Source organism: Diabrotica undecimpunctata, chromosome 9, assembly GCF_040954645.1.
Source record: "Diabrotica undecimpunctata isolate CICGRU chromosome 9, icDiaUnde3, whole genome shotgun sequence".
Taxonomy (NCBI): domain Eukaryota; kingdom Metazoa; phylum Arthropoda; class Insecta; order Coleoptera; family Chrysomelidae; genus Diabrotica; species Diabrotica undecimpunctata.
Window position 1 is genome coordinate 128,903,985 of NC_092811.1, and position 16,017 is coordinate 128,920,001.

General features: G+C 36.7%; 1 protein-coding gene across 5 annotated transcripts in view; it reads left to right on the forward strand.

The window, feature by feature from the left end:
* Positions 1 to 16,017, forward strand: part of Acsl (Acyl-CoA synthetase long-chain) — a 133,535-nt gene that overhangs the window by 106,876 nt on the left and 10,642 nt on the right. For all 5 annotated transcript variants that reach the window (XM_072545269.1, XM_072545273.1, XM_072545274.1 and 2 more), the window contains 5 exons: positions 3,596 to 3,811; positions 5,957 to 6,389; positions 6,556 to 6,890; positions 9,155 to 9,294; positions 9,692 to 9,864. In XM_072545269.1, the coding sequence (XP_072401370.1) occupies positions 3,596 to 3,811; positions 5,957 to 6,389; positions 6,556 to 6,890; positions 9,155 to 9,294; positions 9,692 to 9,864 (1,297 nt within the window). The remainder of the gene's footprint in view (positions 1 to 3,595; positions 3,812 to 5,956; positions 6,390 to 6,555; positions 6,891 to 9,154; positions 9,295 to 9,691; positions 9,865 to 16,017) is intronic.

Consider the following 16,017-nt stretch of genomic DNA (forward strand, 5'->3'; position numbering starts at 1 on the left):
TGTCCTAACAGGCAGATATGGTCGGCGTATTCCAGATCGCTTAGGCGTGTGGTTAACGTCCATTGTATCCATCTCTTGTCGGAGTCTAGTTTGGACAGATCATAGTCTACTGCTATGTTAAAAAGAAACGGAGAAAGCACGCATCCCTGTCTGACTTCAGTAAGTATGTCAAATTCGTCACTGTTGATTTCATTGTGTTTTACGCTGCATTTCGCCTCAGTGTACAGTGACTTCATAATGGAAATTATTTTATGCGGGATGTTCCTTAGCTCTAAAATTTTCCATAAAGCAGCATGAGATAAGCTGTTAAAGGCAGTTTTAAGTATTTCGGCAGCAATGTTATCGATTCCCGGAGACTTGTTATTTCTCAGAGATTTAATAGCTGTTATTATCTCCGTTTTGGAAGGGGCCTCGCAAGATATACGCAAGTCTATATTCTGCGGGTTTTCGACAATTTCATCTGCGTTTTCCCTGGGCGTGCCTAGCATCTCCTGAAAATGCTCTTTCCATCTCTCTACTTGGTCATTTGTTGTAGTAAGTAATTCGCCTGTCTTGGATGTTACAATGTTTGAAATCTGACTTATAATCTGATTTTGGCATGAGAAATTTCGACACGATGAAAAAAGTGTCTTTTTCCTTTTTTTTTAAGTGTTAGAATCCTTTGCCGTTGATCATGCCCATAGTTTGACACTAACTTAAGCCTAAGTAAAAAAACTTACAATTTTCGGAGTTATTTTATACCCTCCGGAGAGTAATTTTGCTCGATATATTCAAAATAGTGTTAACCTCCGAGTAAGACCTTATCAGTCGTGCCAAAACGACTGTTTTGCGATTTTTTAAATCTGAGTATATAATGAATTCGTATCACAATTTGCCTCTGCCAGCTCTGCCTTGTAAATGGGTGCTTTGCCTTAATGAAAGAGACCAACCGGGAATTTTTTTCCTCAAAACAGTCCTATAGAACTGCATAGTATAAGTTATTCAGTTACTCTGCTGATTTTTTTGGCGTATATATATATTTAATTTTTCATTATTTGTATATTTTTTAAATGAACTCGGAATCTAGTGATAAGTTTTTTGTGATCAGAAAATACATCAGCACCTGGAGATGCTTTTTTTGCCTGTATGACGTTTCGGTATCTATGTCTTATTAAGATACAGTTAATCTGATTTCTGAATATGCTGCTATCCTTATCCACCGGTGACTTCCATGTATAAAGGTGTCTTCTTAGGAAATTAGCCAGCTAATGCTGTTCTCATTTTCAAATAACCAATGGTAATGAAACCTTTCGAATTGTAATAAAGCAATCGCATATTTCAGGCCATTGGGTGGCCTTGGCCTTCCTTGGTAGATCTTTGCAGTCTGTATTTCGCTGCTTTGATTGTTCCTTCATCTTTAGTGTAGAAATGTATATGTTTTATTAGCATTACGAGGAACAATAATTATTTTTTTATTCTATCGATTGTTGCCATTGTCAAAACTCGGCGATAGCTGCTCGATGAGCTGTTTCGTTTTCAAATCTTCTATAATGTTCTCTTGATTATGCAGGGAAAGATCCAAGGAAGGAGAAGCATATGGAGGCGTAGAATGTCATGGCTGCGCAACCTGAGAGAGTAGTACGGATGTACATCAAATGAACCTCCGCCGCGGAGATGGCACTTGAAGAAGATAATGTTCTCTATGTGATATATTGTTGAAGGCACTTGCAATCTACGATGTGACGTGCTTATAATGAACTTTTTTGACGGCTTCTGAGGTAATGAATGTTTCTGTAGCACCTGGACTTTCATCATCATCTTTTATGATCACAAAAAATGAATCGACAGTTCAGCTGTGATTTCTGGATTCTTTTTCCATTTAATTGGAGGTTCTTAATAAATCCATGTTTCATTTTTAATTAACCCAAAAGTTGCTTTGGGCAACTTTTCTCTTGACAGGCGTCATGTCAAATCCTACGACAATTCAGTAGGTTAATATCAAATCAACCTCGTACAGCATGTTAGAACTGTATATCAAATGCTAAGTATATAGAGTGTCATTAGGTAAGGATTTGGTATAGAAAACCAAGCCATGAAGGTATTACAAGTATAGGTGATATCATGACTTCGAGGCACTGCAATCTTCCAGGGTTGTTTGTACTTCCCTATTTGGCAGTTTCCTTGTAGTTTGTTCCAATGTACTTTTCAACTATTCGATTTCATCTTCTTGAAATTGTTTGAATCATATCATTCACCATCATCAATCAGCCCTGAGTTGTCCATTGTTGAACATAGGCCTCCTCTAGACTTTTCCATCTGCTTCTGTTCTGCGCCTCTGCTATCCAATTGGTCACGATTCTTTTGAGGTCGTCGGTCCATCGCGTTGGGGGTCTTCCTCGGCTTCGTTTGTCAGCCCGTGGTCTCCACTCAAGCAATTTTTTTGTCCAACTGTCGTCTTTCATTCTTGCAACATGTCCTGCCCATCTCCATTTTTGCCTTGTAATATGTTCGATAATGTCTTCCACTCCGGTTCGTCTACGAACTTCCTCGTTTCTTATTCTATTTCTTAAGCTTATTCCAAGCATTGATCTCTCCATCTTTCGTTGTGTCCTTCTCAATGAGAATTGAATCATATACTTGTACGATATTCATATTGACATGCCTGGTATTCAAATCTTACATTGATACAGTCACTAACTGCTCTGTATTGCCTTACACCCTATTTAATATCGTTCTTTACTGTGAATATCGTATCTTTACTAGATTGGTCTATGAGAAGTAGATCTCATTTTGATTATTTGAAGTGATGTTCTTATTCGTTTTACATCACTTCCAGTTTTTCGGTTTCGAGCAGTCCACGAATATCCCATGTACGAGTATCAATTTTAAGAATGCTCCATTTTTTTTTGTTCCCTTTACTCGCTTTCTAGGGTGTGCCAAGCTCTTATCACCTCTTCGTTAGAAAAAAATTTATGTTTTAAATTTAAGAAACACGCAATATGTATGCAGGAGTTGTGTTGCTTGGAAAACTTTTCCAGCAGATTCCTGATCATGAAATATCTTAGGAGTTACAGTTCATAACGTACATGGTGTTGTTTGGCCAAAATAATATATCTTGCTGGTTGAAGAGCGTAGAAAAATATAGTGGAAAGAAAATAGTCCACCACTCTGTCATCGGAACTTTAATAGCCATTCGGGATTATGCAAACATAAAAGACATTCTACCCTAGACAAGTATAAAACCCATTTACATATTAAAATAAAAGAATTATCAAGTTAGAAGGTCATTAGAATATAAGACTATAGATCATATGATGGTAACTCGCACTTTATGAGTTGTATAACACATTTTTAAAGACTATTATCGGTTTTCGTTAAATTATAAATTTTAAATTTGCAGTTTAAATACAACATTTAGCACTTTCTATTTTTAAATAGGTGCAAAGTTGATCATACAACTGTAACACGAATTCAGTGGATGGAAAATTGCTCAATTTTATTCTTCTAGCAAATTATTATATATTAAGATTAGTGACCCCAAGTAACTTTAAATGCCTTAATATTTCCGATATTTCTATGGCCATTTATGTAAATGTTTTCTATTTATTATTTTTAGGCCAAACAAATCCAAGAAGATGCGAAATCGGTAACTTATCGATCCACAGTTGCCCCGAAAGAGCACCATATCACTCTTGTTCGTGAGAAAATCGACACAATGGCCAAAATGTTCGAATATTGCAGCAAAAAATACGCCAACAAAAGATGTTTGGGTACCAGGCAAATATTAGCGGAGATGGACGAAGTGCAGCCTAACGGAAGAGTTTTTAAGAAGGTAAACCTTTAAAAATAATTACGTAATTTATCGTCTGCATCATTGATTTTGAATCTCGTGACCAATATCAAGTACCTACAAGGCAAGCCTTGCTCCATTGGTATAATAAAATAAAACTGCATTTATTTACATTCTTATTTTCTCAAAAAATATGAGTCTTCAACATATAAGGACGATGAACCGCATTACCTACAATTATTTTGAATTTTGTCACGAAACTTTTAGAGAAACAAAATAAAAACAACGGTTTCTCACTTATACAAACTTTGTGTCGTTGCGGAAGTTTAGAAAAATTGCGCCCGAACAATCAAATTAAAGAGAATTATAACAATCTCACAATGCGATAAACTGTTTTTGTACTCTCGTTAAACAAGCTTTGTATCAAATTTCTTTGCGTTTCTCTCGTAGCAAACAATCTTGTCAAGTTTTATTTGATCTCGTGTTCGGTTGACATATTATAAGAGCGCTCCAATTTGCAAAAACGATGTTGTAGAACAATTTTCCGTTTATATTATTTTTTTTATACGTATTAAACAAAATTGTTAGAAATTTTTAACGAATGAACCTATTTTATTATAAATACATAATTTGTTCCCGCATTAGAACTTTTAGAACCTCTTGAGAAATTCGATGACTGCCCCGAAACATTACTAACTGCTGTAAACTTCTTTAAAGATGGTTGTATTATTATAGAATGATCTAGAAATTTTTAGGTTGCTCCAGATTTACTTTGAGATTTCTTGAACTGCCCTTAAACATTTCCATCTGTCTTAAAGCACTTTGGGATCCTTTCAAACATTTTCGGAAGTCTAGAAACATTCCCGGCGGCACTAATGTCCTCCAGAGCATCTTAAAACCTATCACAACAGTCCAAAAAACTTCCTAACTCACAGAAAGTCCTTCAAAGACCACTGAAGCATTCTCAGACTATTCAGAAATATTCCAGATTTTCCGTAGTCCTTTCGGAGCTAAGTCCTTTAGGTGTCCTTGTAACTACCGAATGTTCAATAAATTTTCCAAGCTGCTTTTAAGGTCCTTACAGATAGACTTAAAACATTTCAGGAAGTTCCCAACTACCTTAAAATTCTTCAGAGACTCCAAATATATTCTCAGATAGTCTATAAATATTTTAGGATATTCTGAAATCCTCAAACACCCTTAAGTCTTTTGAAATATTCCAGCATAATCCCGCATCATGCTCAAAAGGTCAAAACAGTCTGAAAACTACTGCAAACTGCTCCAGAAGCTGTTAAAACATTCTCAGGTAGGCTAGAATTGGTTCCAGGCTGTACTGAAGTCCTCTAGAGTTACTGGAATATTCAAGGAACAGTCCTTCTATTCCAGAACATCGTCTAGAGCTGCTGGAATATTTGAGAGTAGTCCTTGAAACTTCCACACACTATTGAAACACTACCAGTTGCCTTAAGTCTGTCTGGTACCCTTGTAAAATTTTCCAAACTGCTTTGAGATTCTCCAGGTACACTTAAAGAATTCCATAACACTCCTTAAGCAATTCAGATGGTCCCGAACCATGCCCAAACGTACTTCAGAATTTCTTAAATCATCCTCTGACATTCCAGACTAGCGCTAATGTCGTCCGGAGCATCATGAACCATTTCATAATGGTCCAAAAGCTTTTGGTCCATTGCTGCAAACTCCTCCAAAGGCTCTTAAAACATTCTCAGGCAGACTAAAAACATTCTAGGCTGTAGAAGTCCTCTAGAGTTACTTAAATATTCAATGACTGTCCTTAAAGCTCTGTCAGCTGTCTTAAGTACTTCTGATACCCTTGTAAAATTATCGAACATTCTAGACATTTTCCAGGCTGTATTGAAATCCTTCAGATCTACTATAAGCACCGTAGGACAGTTCTTAATAATTTCAAATAGCCTTGGAACATTCCCAACTATCCCAAAAATATTTTCAGTCAGTCTGTATAATTCGAGGCTATCCTGGACGCTTATGAAGCCTCTTGAAATATTACCACGCAGTCCCAACCCGTTCCCAACTGTCCGAAAGCTTTGTACCAAATATCTTTGATACAAAATTTTATATATTTCAGAAATTTTTTTATGATTATCAAAGAATGAAGAAACTTAATTTGTTGTAAACCAATCATATAACAATAATTTTTGTCCATTTCAGTTCGATTTGGGAGACTACCGCTGGAAAACCTTCTCCGAAGTAAACATCCTAGCCACCAATTTCGGCCGCGGTCTTCGCGAACTCGGCAACGATCCCGGCAAAAATGTCGCCATCTTCGCAGAAACCAGAGCCGAATGGATGATCGCCGCTCATGGAATATTCAAGCAAAACATCCCTTTGGTCACCATCTACGCCACCTTGGGCGACGAAGCCATCGCTCACGCTATTAACGAAACTGAAGTGACAACCCTTATCACCAGCTTCGAGCTGTTACCGAAGTTTAAAAAGATCTTGCAGATGACGCCACGTGTGCAGTGTTTGATTTATATGGAAGATCAATTGAAGAACTTGGAAAGTACCGATGGTTTTAAGGATGGTGTTTCTATTTTGAAGTTCCAGGACGTTTTGGAAAAAGGAGCCTCTTCTAAGATAGGTATGTATGTTTGTAAACTTTTGTGAGCAAAAAGTCACAATATTTTCGCTCTCTCTAACTTCCTAATGAAATAAGTCATAGAGTAGCACTTCCAGTGTTGTTTCTTTAAAAAATCTTAGGCACAAAGACAGTAAAATTAAGTAATTGAGTTATTCCAATTTTGTAGAGGCCCAACCCCCTAAAGCAGACGACATTGCCATCATCATGTACACGAGTGGATCGACAGGCGTTCCCAAAGGTGTTATACTTCTTCAAAAGAACCTAATCGCTACGTTGAAAGGTTTCTGTGATTCAACACCTATTTACGAAAATGATATAATGATCGGCTTCTTACCGTTAGCTCACGTCTTCGAATTGTTGGTGGAGAGCGTTTGTCTGTTTGCTGGAGTACCTATTGGATATTCGGGAGCATTGACCATGACTGATACGTCCAGTAAAATCAAAAGGGGGACCCAAGGAGATGCTACGATATTATGTCCGACTGTTTTGACCAGTGTACCAGTAAGTACCATCTATTTTTAATATTGTCTTACGAGAACTAGCAAAATCGGAGGATACACTCAAATTTATGTACGAGTTGAGTGCTTTCATGTAACCCATGTTTTAATCTTTGGTGACGATTATATTTTTTATTGTTCGTAATACTATACGAATAAATGCTACAAATTGGACAATTTCTTATCTGGGTACATTCCAGAACCCTTGAAACATACTTGACTGACTACAGGTCCTCCAGAGCTCCATAAAATATTCTATAACAGATTCGAAATACTCTAGACTGTCTTAAAGTCATTTTAAAACTCTTGAAACGTTATCGGATAATCTAGGAACATTTCAGGCTACCCTGTGGTCCTCCAGAGCTCTTTGAAACAGTCTAGCACACTTCTTAAACAATTCAAACTGTGTAGAACCACAACCCATGAAATATAACTGTTTGCCGTCAAGTCCTTCAGAGTTCCCACAGACTCTTGAAACTTACTCGAACTGTGTAAATACATGAACTCTTCTAGAGTCTCTTGAAAGGTTTTATCACAGACTCGAAATATAACCAACTTGTCCAACAAACAGTCCATCAGAGACCCTTGAACATTTCCTGGTCAGTAATATGGACATTACAGACCGTAAAGAAACATTTCAATTGCCACAAAGTTATTTAGAGACCAGTCTAGAAATATTTCGCGTATTCCAAAAGTCATCTAGAACTTCCTGAAACATTCCAGTCTAGTCCCGTGCCATTCATAACTATGGTAAAATACTTTAAAATAAAATCTCGCACAATCTAGAAATATTCCAGACGGCGCTAATATCTCCAGAGTATATTTTGGCATTTTAGGGCAGTTGGAAAATTCTTAACTATCCCAAAATGCTTTCAAAGACCTCCGAAACATTCTCAGGTAAACTAGAAAAACTCCAGGTGGCGCTAATGTCTCTTAGAGTATCTTGAAGCATCTAAGGATAGTCCCAAAACATTCCTAATTGCCTTAAAGTCCTTTAAAATCCCTTAAAACATTCTCAGTCTAGAAACACTACATACAATCTTTCCCAGAGCATCTTAAATCATTTCAGAACAGTCCTAAAATACTCATAAATGTCTCAAAGTCTCCCAAAATCACTTAAACATTCTCAGACAGTCTAGAAACATTACAGATGGCGCTACAATCGTTCAGGGCATCTTGAAGCATTTCAGAATAATCGTAAAACATTCCCGACTCTCTCAAAATCCCTGAAACTCTCCCGACTCTCTCAAAATCCCTGAATTCCAGGACATCTTGAAGCATTTCAGAGCAGTCTCAAAATATTCATAACTTCTCAAAGTCTCTCAAAATCGCCGAAACATGCTTAGACAGTCTAGAAACGTTTCAACTAGCGCTATAATTTCCCAGACAGCTTGTAGCATTTCAGAACAATTTCAAAATATGTCCCAAAGTCCTTCAAGGATTCCTGAATAATTCTCAGACAGTCCAGAACATTTAGCGCATTCGTTCAGTCTTCCAGAGCGTCTTAAAGCATTCCAGAGCAGTTCCGAAATATTCCCAAATGGGCAAAGTCCAAAAAAAGGGCAAAGCCCTTTAGAACATCTTGAAACATTCCACACTGTTTAAAAGCCATTTTCGAACAGTCTAAAACATTCTAAACTATCCTGAAATCCACCTATCCATCCATCCACCCTATTAAAAGGCTCTCGAACTAGTCAAGGACAGTCCTTAAACATTTCATATAGTCATGAAACATTCCTAACTGCCCCAAAATCTTTCAGACACCCCCGAAAAACTCTCAGACAGTTTAGAAACATTTCATGCTCTCCTGAATTACTCTAGAGCGTCTTGAAAAATTCCAGCTCCGAAACATTCTGAACTGTCCTGAAGTCCTCAGAATATGAACATTTTTAAAGTCTAGGAACATTCCAAGGTGTCCTAAAGTCTTCTAGAGTCTGTTTTAGGTTATTTCGGAGCTTCCTAGAAGGTTTCAGTTCATCCAGAGTCCCCCTGAATTATGACAGACAGTCTTGAAATATTTCGTACTATCGTAAACTGTTTCAAATACTCTTAAAAAAGGGCAAGGAACTTAAGAACAATCAATCCGGTAAAATTGAACACTTACACATCTACGTACCGCGCCAAAAGAAAAGAAAATATCTTTATCAAATCATTCCTTGAAATTTGATCGAAATCCACAAATCCATATGCGGTGACGTTTTATACAAAACCAAATTAAAATTTCGGTGTTTTATGTAGATTATGATTTTAAATTTCGGTGTTTTGTAGCTCATTCTAGATAGAATATCAAAAACTATCCAAGAAAAAGTCAGCAAAGGCAGCAATCTTAAAAAGGTGATATTCAAATTCGCATATGAGTACAAATCGGCGTGGAAAAGGCGAGGATATCAAACTCCTTTGATAGACAAGTAAGTCACAAATATTTTTTATATTTTTTTATAATAAAAAAATTATTTTAATAAAAAAGTCTTGTCTTATTTAAATATTTTTTCTCTGTTATATTGCTACAATCGGCACAATAATAAACAAATGTAGATATGACTAAAAACATATTTGATAGATAGAATTGTTAAAGATCGCTTACAAGCAAGAACAATGTCCCAAGTTCGTTTGAACTACCGGACTACACTTCAGCGGGTTTTGTTTACGTCTTATTGAAATACTGTGAGTAGATAATTCCTTTCTCTGTACCTTTTTGGCAGGCAAACATATAACCACATGGCGCAAGGTCTGGCTCAACGACAGTCCAATGCTTACTGTTCTTGGACTATATAGTAGCTAACAGTTAAATTTTTATCGTTTCAGAATTATATTTTCACCGATCACAAAAATTGTTGGAGGAAACATTAGACTGATGATATCTGGGGGTGCTCCATTATCAGCTGAGACTCACGAACAAATAGGAATATGTATGTGTGTGGTAATAATACAAGGATATGGTCTGACAGAATCAACTTCCTGCGCAGCTGTACAGGATCGTAAGTATATTTCTACAAATTTTACTGTTTCACAGTAGTTTTAGACCTTCGCATTCTTACGATTGTCTCATTGAAGTTTTCTCTCACAGTTCCCCGAATCATTCCGAGCATTTCCGAAACATTCTAGACTGTAGCTGCTCAGAAACTTATAATATTCTCGATCGATTTAGAAATATTCTTAAACGTTTCATGTTGTCCTGGAATGTCCCAGAGCTGTTAAAACCAACTTGACTGCTTTTAGGCCAGTTAGAGCATTCTAAAACATTCCATTATAGTTTCCAAGATCATTCCAAATTATTTTCACTCTCCCAAGATAATTCCAGACAGTCCCAAAACATTCTCGGACACTCGAACAGTCTAAAAACATTACGGGTGGCCATTAAATCCTCCAGAGCTTATTAAAATGTTGCCGGATAGTTGTTTAACATTTCAGACTGTTCTTGAAACGTTCCCAACTGCCTTAAGTCACTCATAATCTATTGAAAATTTATTACACAGCTTAGAAACACTACAGTCTGTTCTGAAGTCCATTAGATTTCCTTGAAGTATTCTATAACAGTTTTTAAACATTCTAAGATATCCTGGAACATTCTATACTATCTTAGAGTTGTTCGTAGACCCCTGAATCATTCTCGACGAGTTTAAAAGCTTTCCAAACTGCCGTGAAGTTCACCTGAATCTATGAAGTATTCTAGGACAGTCCTAAAATATTCTTGTCAGATCCGAAACATTCCCATTTGCCCTAAACTTCTTCAGAAGCACTTAAAACATTCTTAAAAACAGTCTATAAACCTTTCCCGTCCTTGGAGCGCTTTTGAAACATAACAGGACAGTTCTGAAACATTCTAGACTATCATATAGTCCTTCATAGACTCTAAAAACATTCTCAGACAGTCTGGAAACATTCCAGTTTGCATTGCCTGTTGAAATAATTCATGGCAGTCACTCAAATATTTCAGTTGGTCGCGGAAGCATCCATCGCTGTTGAAACATGTCTGGATGTCTAGAGCAGCCTATCGCAGCAGCCACCAGGAAAAATGTTGTACGCGATCCTATTACATTGTTCGTTTTTTCTTTCACTCACTACCACTCTATCACTGATATGAGTGACTTTCAGGCTTGGTTTGATAATCGTTCGTATTGGAGTTTTCACTCACAGGTACGTTAAATCATTCCAGACAGTCTAGAAATTCTCTAGACTGCCTAAACTCCTACAGAAAACCTTCAGGAGTTCTTGGTCAGTCAAAAATATTCCAGCTTATCCTGAAATTTTCCGGGTCCATTAAAACTCTTTAACTGCGCTGAAGTCCTTCAGAATCTCTTAAAACTTTCCAGCGCAAAATTTAGAAATATTCCAAGCTATTCTGAATAACTCTAGCATTTACATTTCATGAAGCAGTTCTTAAACATTCTACATTCTAAACATGGGACATTTCCATTATGCCTTACAATTCCTCATAGACTTAAACGATTCTCTGCAGTATAAATCTTTCCAGCCTGCTGTTAAGTCTACCAAACATTCCAGATAGATCCAAAACATTACCACCTGTTATAAACATCCAGGTAGCTCTTTTAGAACTGCCGTTTAGAGCGTCTTAGATATTCTAGGACACTTTCAAAACATTCCAGTTTGACTTTAAGTTCTCCAGAACATCTTGAAACAATTCAAGACTGTCACGATACATTCCCAACTATCCTAAAATTCTTCTGAGACTCTTAAAATATACTCAGACAGTCTAGAAACGTTCCAAACTGTAATGAAGTCCTTTAGAGCTTCTTAAAGCATTCCAGAAGGGCCCTGAAACATTGCAGGTTTCCTGACATACTGCAAGTTGGCTTAAGTAATTTAGAACATCTTGAAACATTCCAGGGCAGTCCCAAAATATTCCCAACCACCCTATAGTAGTCTAGAGATACATTCTCTAGGAGTCTAGAAATCATTTGAAGCATCATCTAGCTCTTAAATCATTTCAGGCGAGTCCTGAAACATTCCAGGTTACTTTTTTCCAAAACATCTTGAAGCATTCCAGAAGCTTTCTGGGCTGTTTACATTACCAACAGTCCTAAAACTTTTCAGAGAATTTTCAAACATTCTCGGACTGTCTAGGATCACTCCGGGCTATCCTGAAGTACTTTATATCTTCTAGAATATTCCAGGGCACTACTTAAATATTCCAAGTTGCCTTAAGTTCTTTAGAGGCATTTGCCACATTGTATAACAGTCCAGAAATATTCCACTTTAACTTAAGTTCTCCAAAACATCTTGAAGCATTTTAGGATAGTCAAAAAAAACTAGAGTACCTTACAGTCCTTCAGACTCTTGAATCTTCACGGGCATTCTAGAAACATTCCCGATTGCCCTTCGAGAATCAATTGAAACATTTCAGAGCAGTTAATAAACATTTCAAGCTGTTCCGGAAGTTTCTTTCTGTGCTGTTTACATTACCATTAGTTGTAAAACTCTTTAGAGACTCTTAAAACATTCTAGGACAGTTCAGGAACAGTCCAGGCTATTCTGAAGTACTTAAAAGCTTTTTAAATATTCCAGAATATTACTGGAGTATTCTAAGTTGCCTCAAGTTCTTCAAAGGTACTTAAGGTTGATCTTCACCCTCGATTAATTTGTTTCTGATCCTAGAGATGGCTCTACTGCGGCATACTACTGTGGTAATTTTTTTAACTTAATCGTAGATTTCTACATGACGACTCTGTAATATTTTCAAACCCTAATATAAATTACAGTTTTCTATAATTATATCCATTGGCTGAGGTGCCAAGTTGTGCAGACACTAATTTTATCAAATACCTAGTAGACCAAATAAGCAAAGATATCTTTAACAACATCTTTATGTATAATATTTTACTGCTCCGCTGTGTCAATCGGAATGTATTAAAGTTACGCATTTGCAAGAACATAATCCACACCATATCATTGAAAAATGACACATATTTATTATGTAAACATTTTTATCGACAAAGCGGTACTTAGCGGCGCTACCTGTGAATATCGTATTACCACTAAATTTATACATGCAATCATATATTAGATTTTTGTTGATAGAATAGTTAAAAATTAAATTATCTGGTATTATTTAATATTTTAGTGGGATTTATATGAAAAATGGTCAATCGTCAAAAATGTTATTTAAAACATGCGAACATGTCTTTCTTTTGGTCTGTTTATTACTGGTTTCAGGTTTGTTATCTTCCTTATTAGTGCGTCTTTTTCTCTTCTTTGTATGTGTCCAAACCATCTCAGTCTGTGTGGATTAATAAATTTTACTATGTCTTCCCCTTCGGTTATATTTCTATTTCTTATTTCATGCTTTATTAGTCTTCTATATTCTCCTTGTTCGGGCTTTATTGGGCTGTTTATTCTTATCATTTTGCTTTTAATAATTCTTACTTTTTCTTTATATTTTACTTTTTATTTATATTTTTATTTTCTTTATATCTATTTTCGTACGACATATTACTTTCGCTACGTATGCTATCACTGGTCTAATTGCTGCTCTATATATTTTTGTGTTTGTTTTTTGCTGTTTTTTATCTTTAAGTAGTGAATGATATTTCCAAAACACGATGTTCTTCTCTCACCTTGTGTGCGTGGTAGTGTCATGCGTTGGATGTACGATTTGCGGTAGTTGATGCCTATTTAGTTATCACGGTTCTATTTGGTCTAATTAGTTCTTCAGTTTCCGTATTCGACCATTTTATAAAGCCAAATGATTATGTGAAAAGTGGTATTGCGTATGTGTTTATTGCTTTTACTATGTGCTTGAAATTAAGTTTGCTTTTGAGTATTAGTATCCCAGATTTAGTCATACGGCTCACACTCCATCTAAGGGGAAAATTGACTCATCCCAGATACCTACGGTATCAAAAGGATTGAGCTCTGGTGGGACTCTTTCCGTGTTACCGAGCCCTAGGTGGCTTGATATGTTGGAGTATCTCCCAAAAATTTTCGTACACATCTGGACGTTGAGGGTACTACAGCTTTCTGCATAGTCTTGTAGAGATGTTCATTCAGACCTAGGTTTTTTATGTTTTCTAGGAGTTTCTTTGGAATTACTCCAGTAGTAGAGAGAATAATAGGTATTGTCTGGGTACTTTCCATTCTCCACTGTCTTCGTATTTGAATTTCCAGATCCCTGTACGTGGCGATTTTTTCGTTCTGTTTAACACGAAGATTATGGTTGTTGGGTATCGCCACATCAATTAATGTTATTTGTCTCTTTAGTTTAATAACTAGTATGAGATCTGGTCTATTATGTGCCACTGTTTGTTCTGTGAGCACAGTGCGGTCCCAGGATAGCTTGTAGTTGTCATTGTCAAGTATACTCTCAGGAACGTATTGATAATATGGAAGATGGTTTGTTTGAAGAAGTCCCAGTTTGATAGCTATCTCTTGATGAATGATCTTTCTTACTGAGTCGTGCCGTTCCTTATATTCAGTTGCAGCAAATGCCTGACAGCCCCGGTAAGATGTTTGATGGTTTCCTGAGCTTAACATCCATATCGGCATTTGTCATTCTGGACCTGAGGGTCTTTGACGATATATTTCAGGTAATTTTTGGTTTGTATAACCTGATCCTGAATGTCTAGTAGTGAATCTTCTGTTTCAGGGAACATCTTTCCTGACGTCAGCCAATAGTTCGACGCTATATTGTCGACATGGTCTTGACTGACCTCATTGGGATGTCGCCCATGCAGAGGTTCACTCATCAAATAGAGAAAGAAATAGGTATGAACCCTGTGACTGTAAGAGAGATGATCGTGAAGATGACTGGAGGAAGTACGGAGGAATGGAATAGTGTTCACAATTACATCCGAGCAGTCATTAAAAAGAAAGAAGAAGAAGAGAAACACCAACCGAGCCAACGACAGAGATAAGATCTAATTACTATTTTAATGGAAATAAGCCACAATTGAAGGTTAAAATAAGTTTATTGACGTTTGAATCTTTGATCTTTGATCTTGCACTAATAACTTGTTTATACTCCAACAATTAATAGAAAAAAGAATAGTAGTTGGTACCAAAGTACATCTAGCCTTCATCGACCTAGAAAAGGCGTATTATACAGTTCCAAGACTTAAATTGTGGCAACAACTCGACATTAGTTCATACCTTTTAGGAATAATTACAGAAGTATACAGGAAGAACACTACTTACCTAAAATTCGGAAATAGACTATCAGAGCCAATAAAAGTAACTAAAGGACTAAAACAAGGGTGCATAATGTCACACTCACTGTTTAATTTATATATTGAGGCAGCCCTCCATAATTGGAAAAACCACTGCCTGGGAATGGGAATCCCCATAAGAAATGACGTACTGTTCTTCCTGAACTTTGCGGATGACCAAGTCGTCCTAGCTCAAGATTTTTATGATCTAGAATTTATGATAAAGCGTCTATACAGAGAATATGTAAAATGTGGGTTACAAGTCAGCATGAAGAAAACAGAATATTTAGTTATCAATTCAGATGCAAGGTTAGAAGTGTTGATCGACGAGGACGTGGAAATCAAACAAGTGGAAAAATTTAAATATTTAAGTGCACTCATTACTAAGAACGGCTTGGGACAAACCGAAATTAAACACCGAATTACTCAGAGACGTAAAATTGTAGGATATCTGAACTCCTTATGGTGGGATCGCAACATTTCCAAAAGGAACAAAAAAAGAATAGGGCAAACCATGGTCGAATCAGTTCTTTGTTATGGCTCTGAAGTATAAACAATTGTCAATGCAGACCTGAAGAGAAGATTGTTAGCAGTTGAAATGGATTATTTGAGAAGAAGTGCTAGAACATCAAGCCAGGAAAGGAAGACCAACGCTACAGAAACGGTCATTGACAGAATAGAAAAAAAGAGGTTCAAAATGGTTTGGACACCTATTGAGAATGCCTGATTAACGTTGGCCCCAAAAACTTCACAAATGGATGCCCCCCCGGAAGAAGAAAAAGAGGTAGAACTTGACGCTCATGGAATGAAGGAATTAGAAGAGCGATGGAATCGAAAGGTTTGGAGGAGGAGCATGCCTTAAACCGGCAGAATTGGCGGAGAAGAACGGGAATATGGCGATAGCCGTCTCCAAAATAAATTGTATTTACAAGTTGGCTTATTCCCATTAAAATAGTAATTACTTTAAAA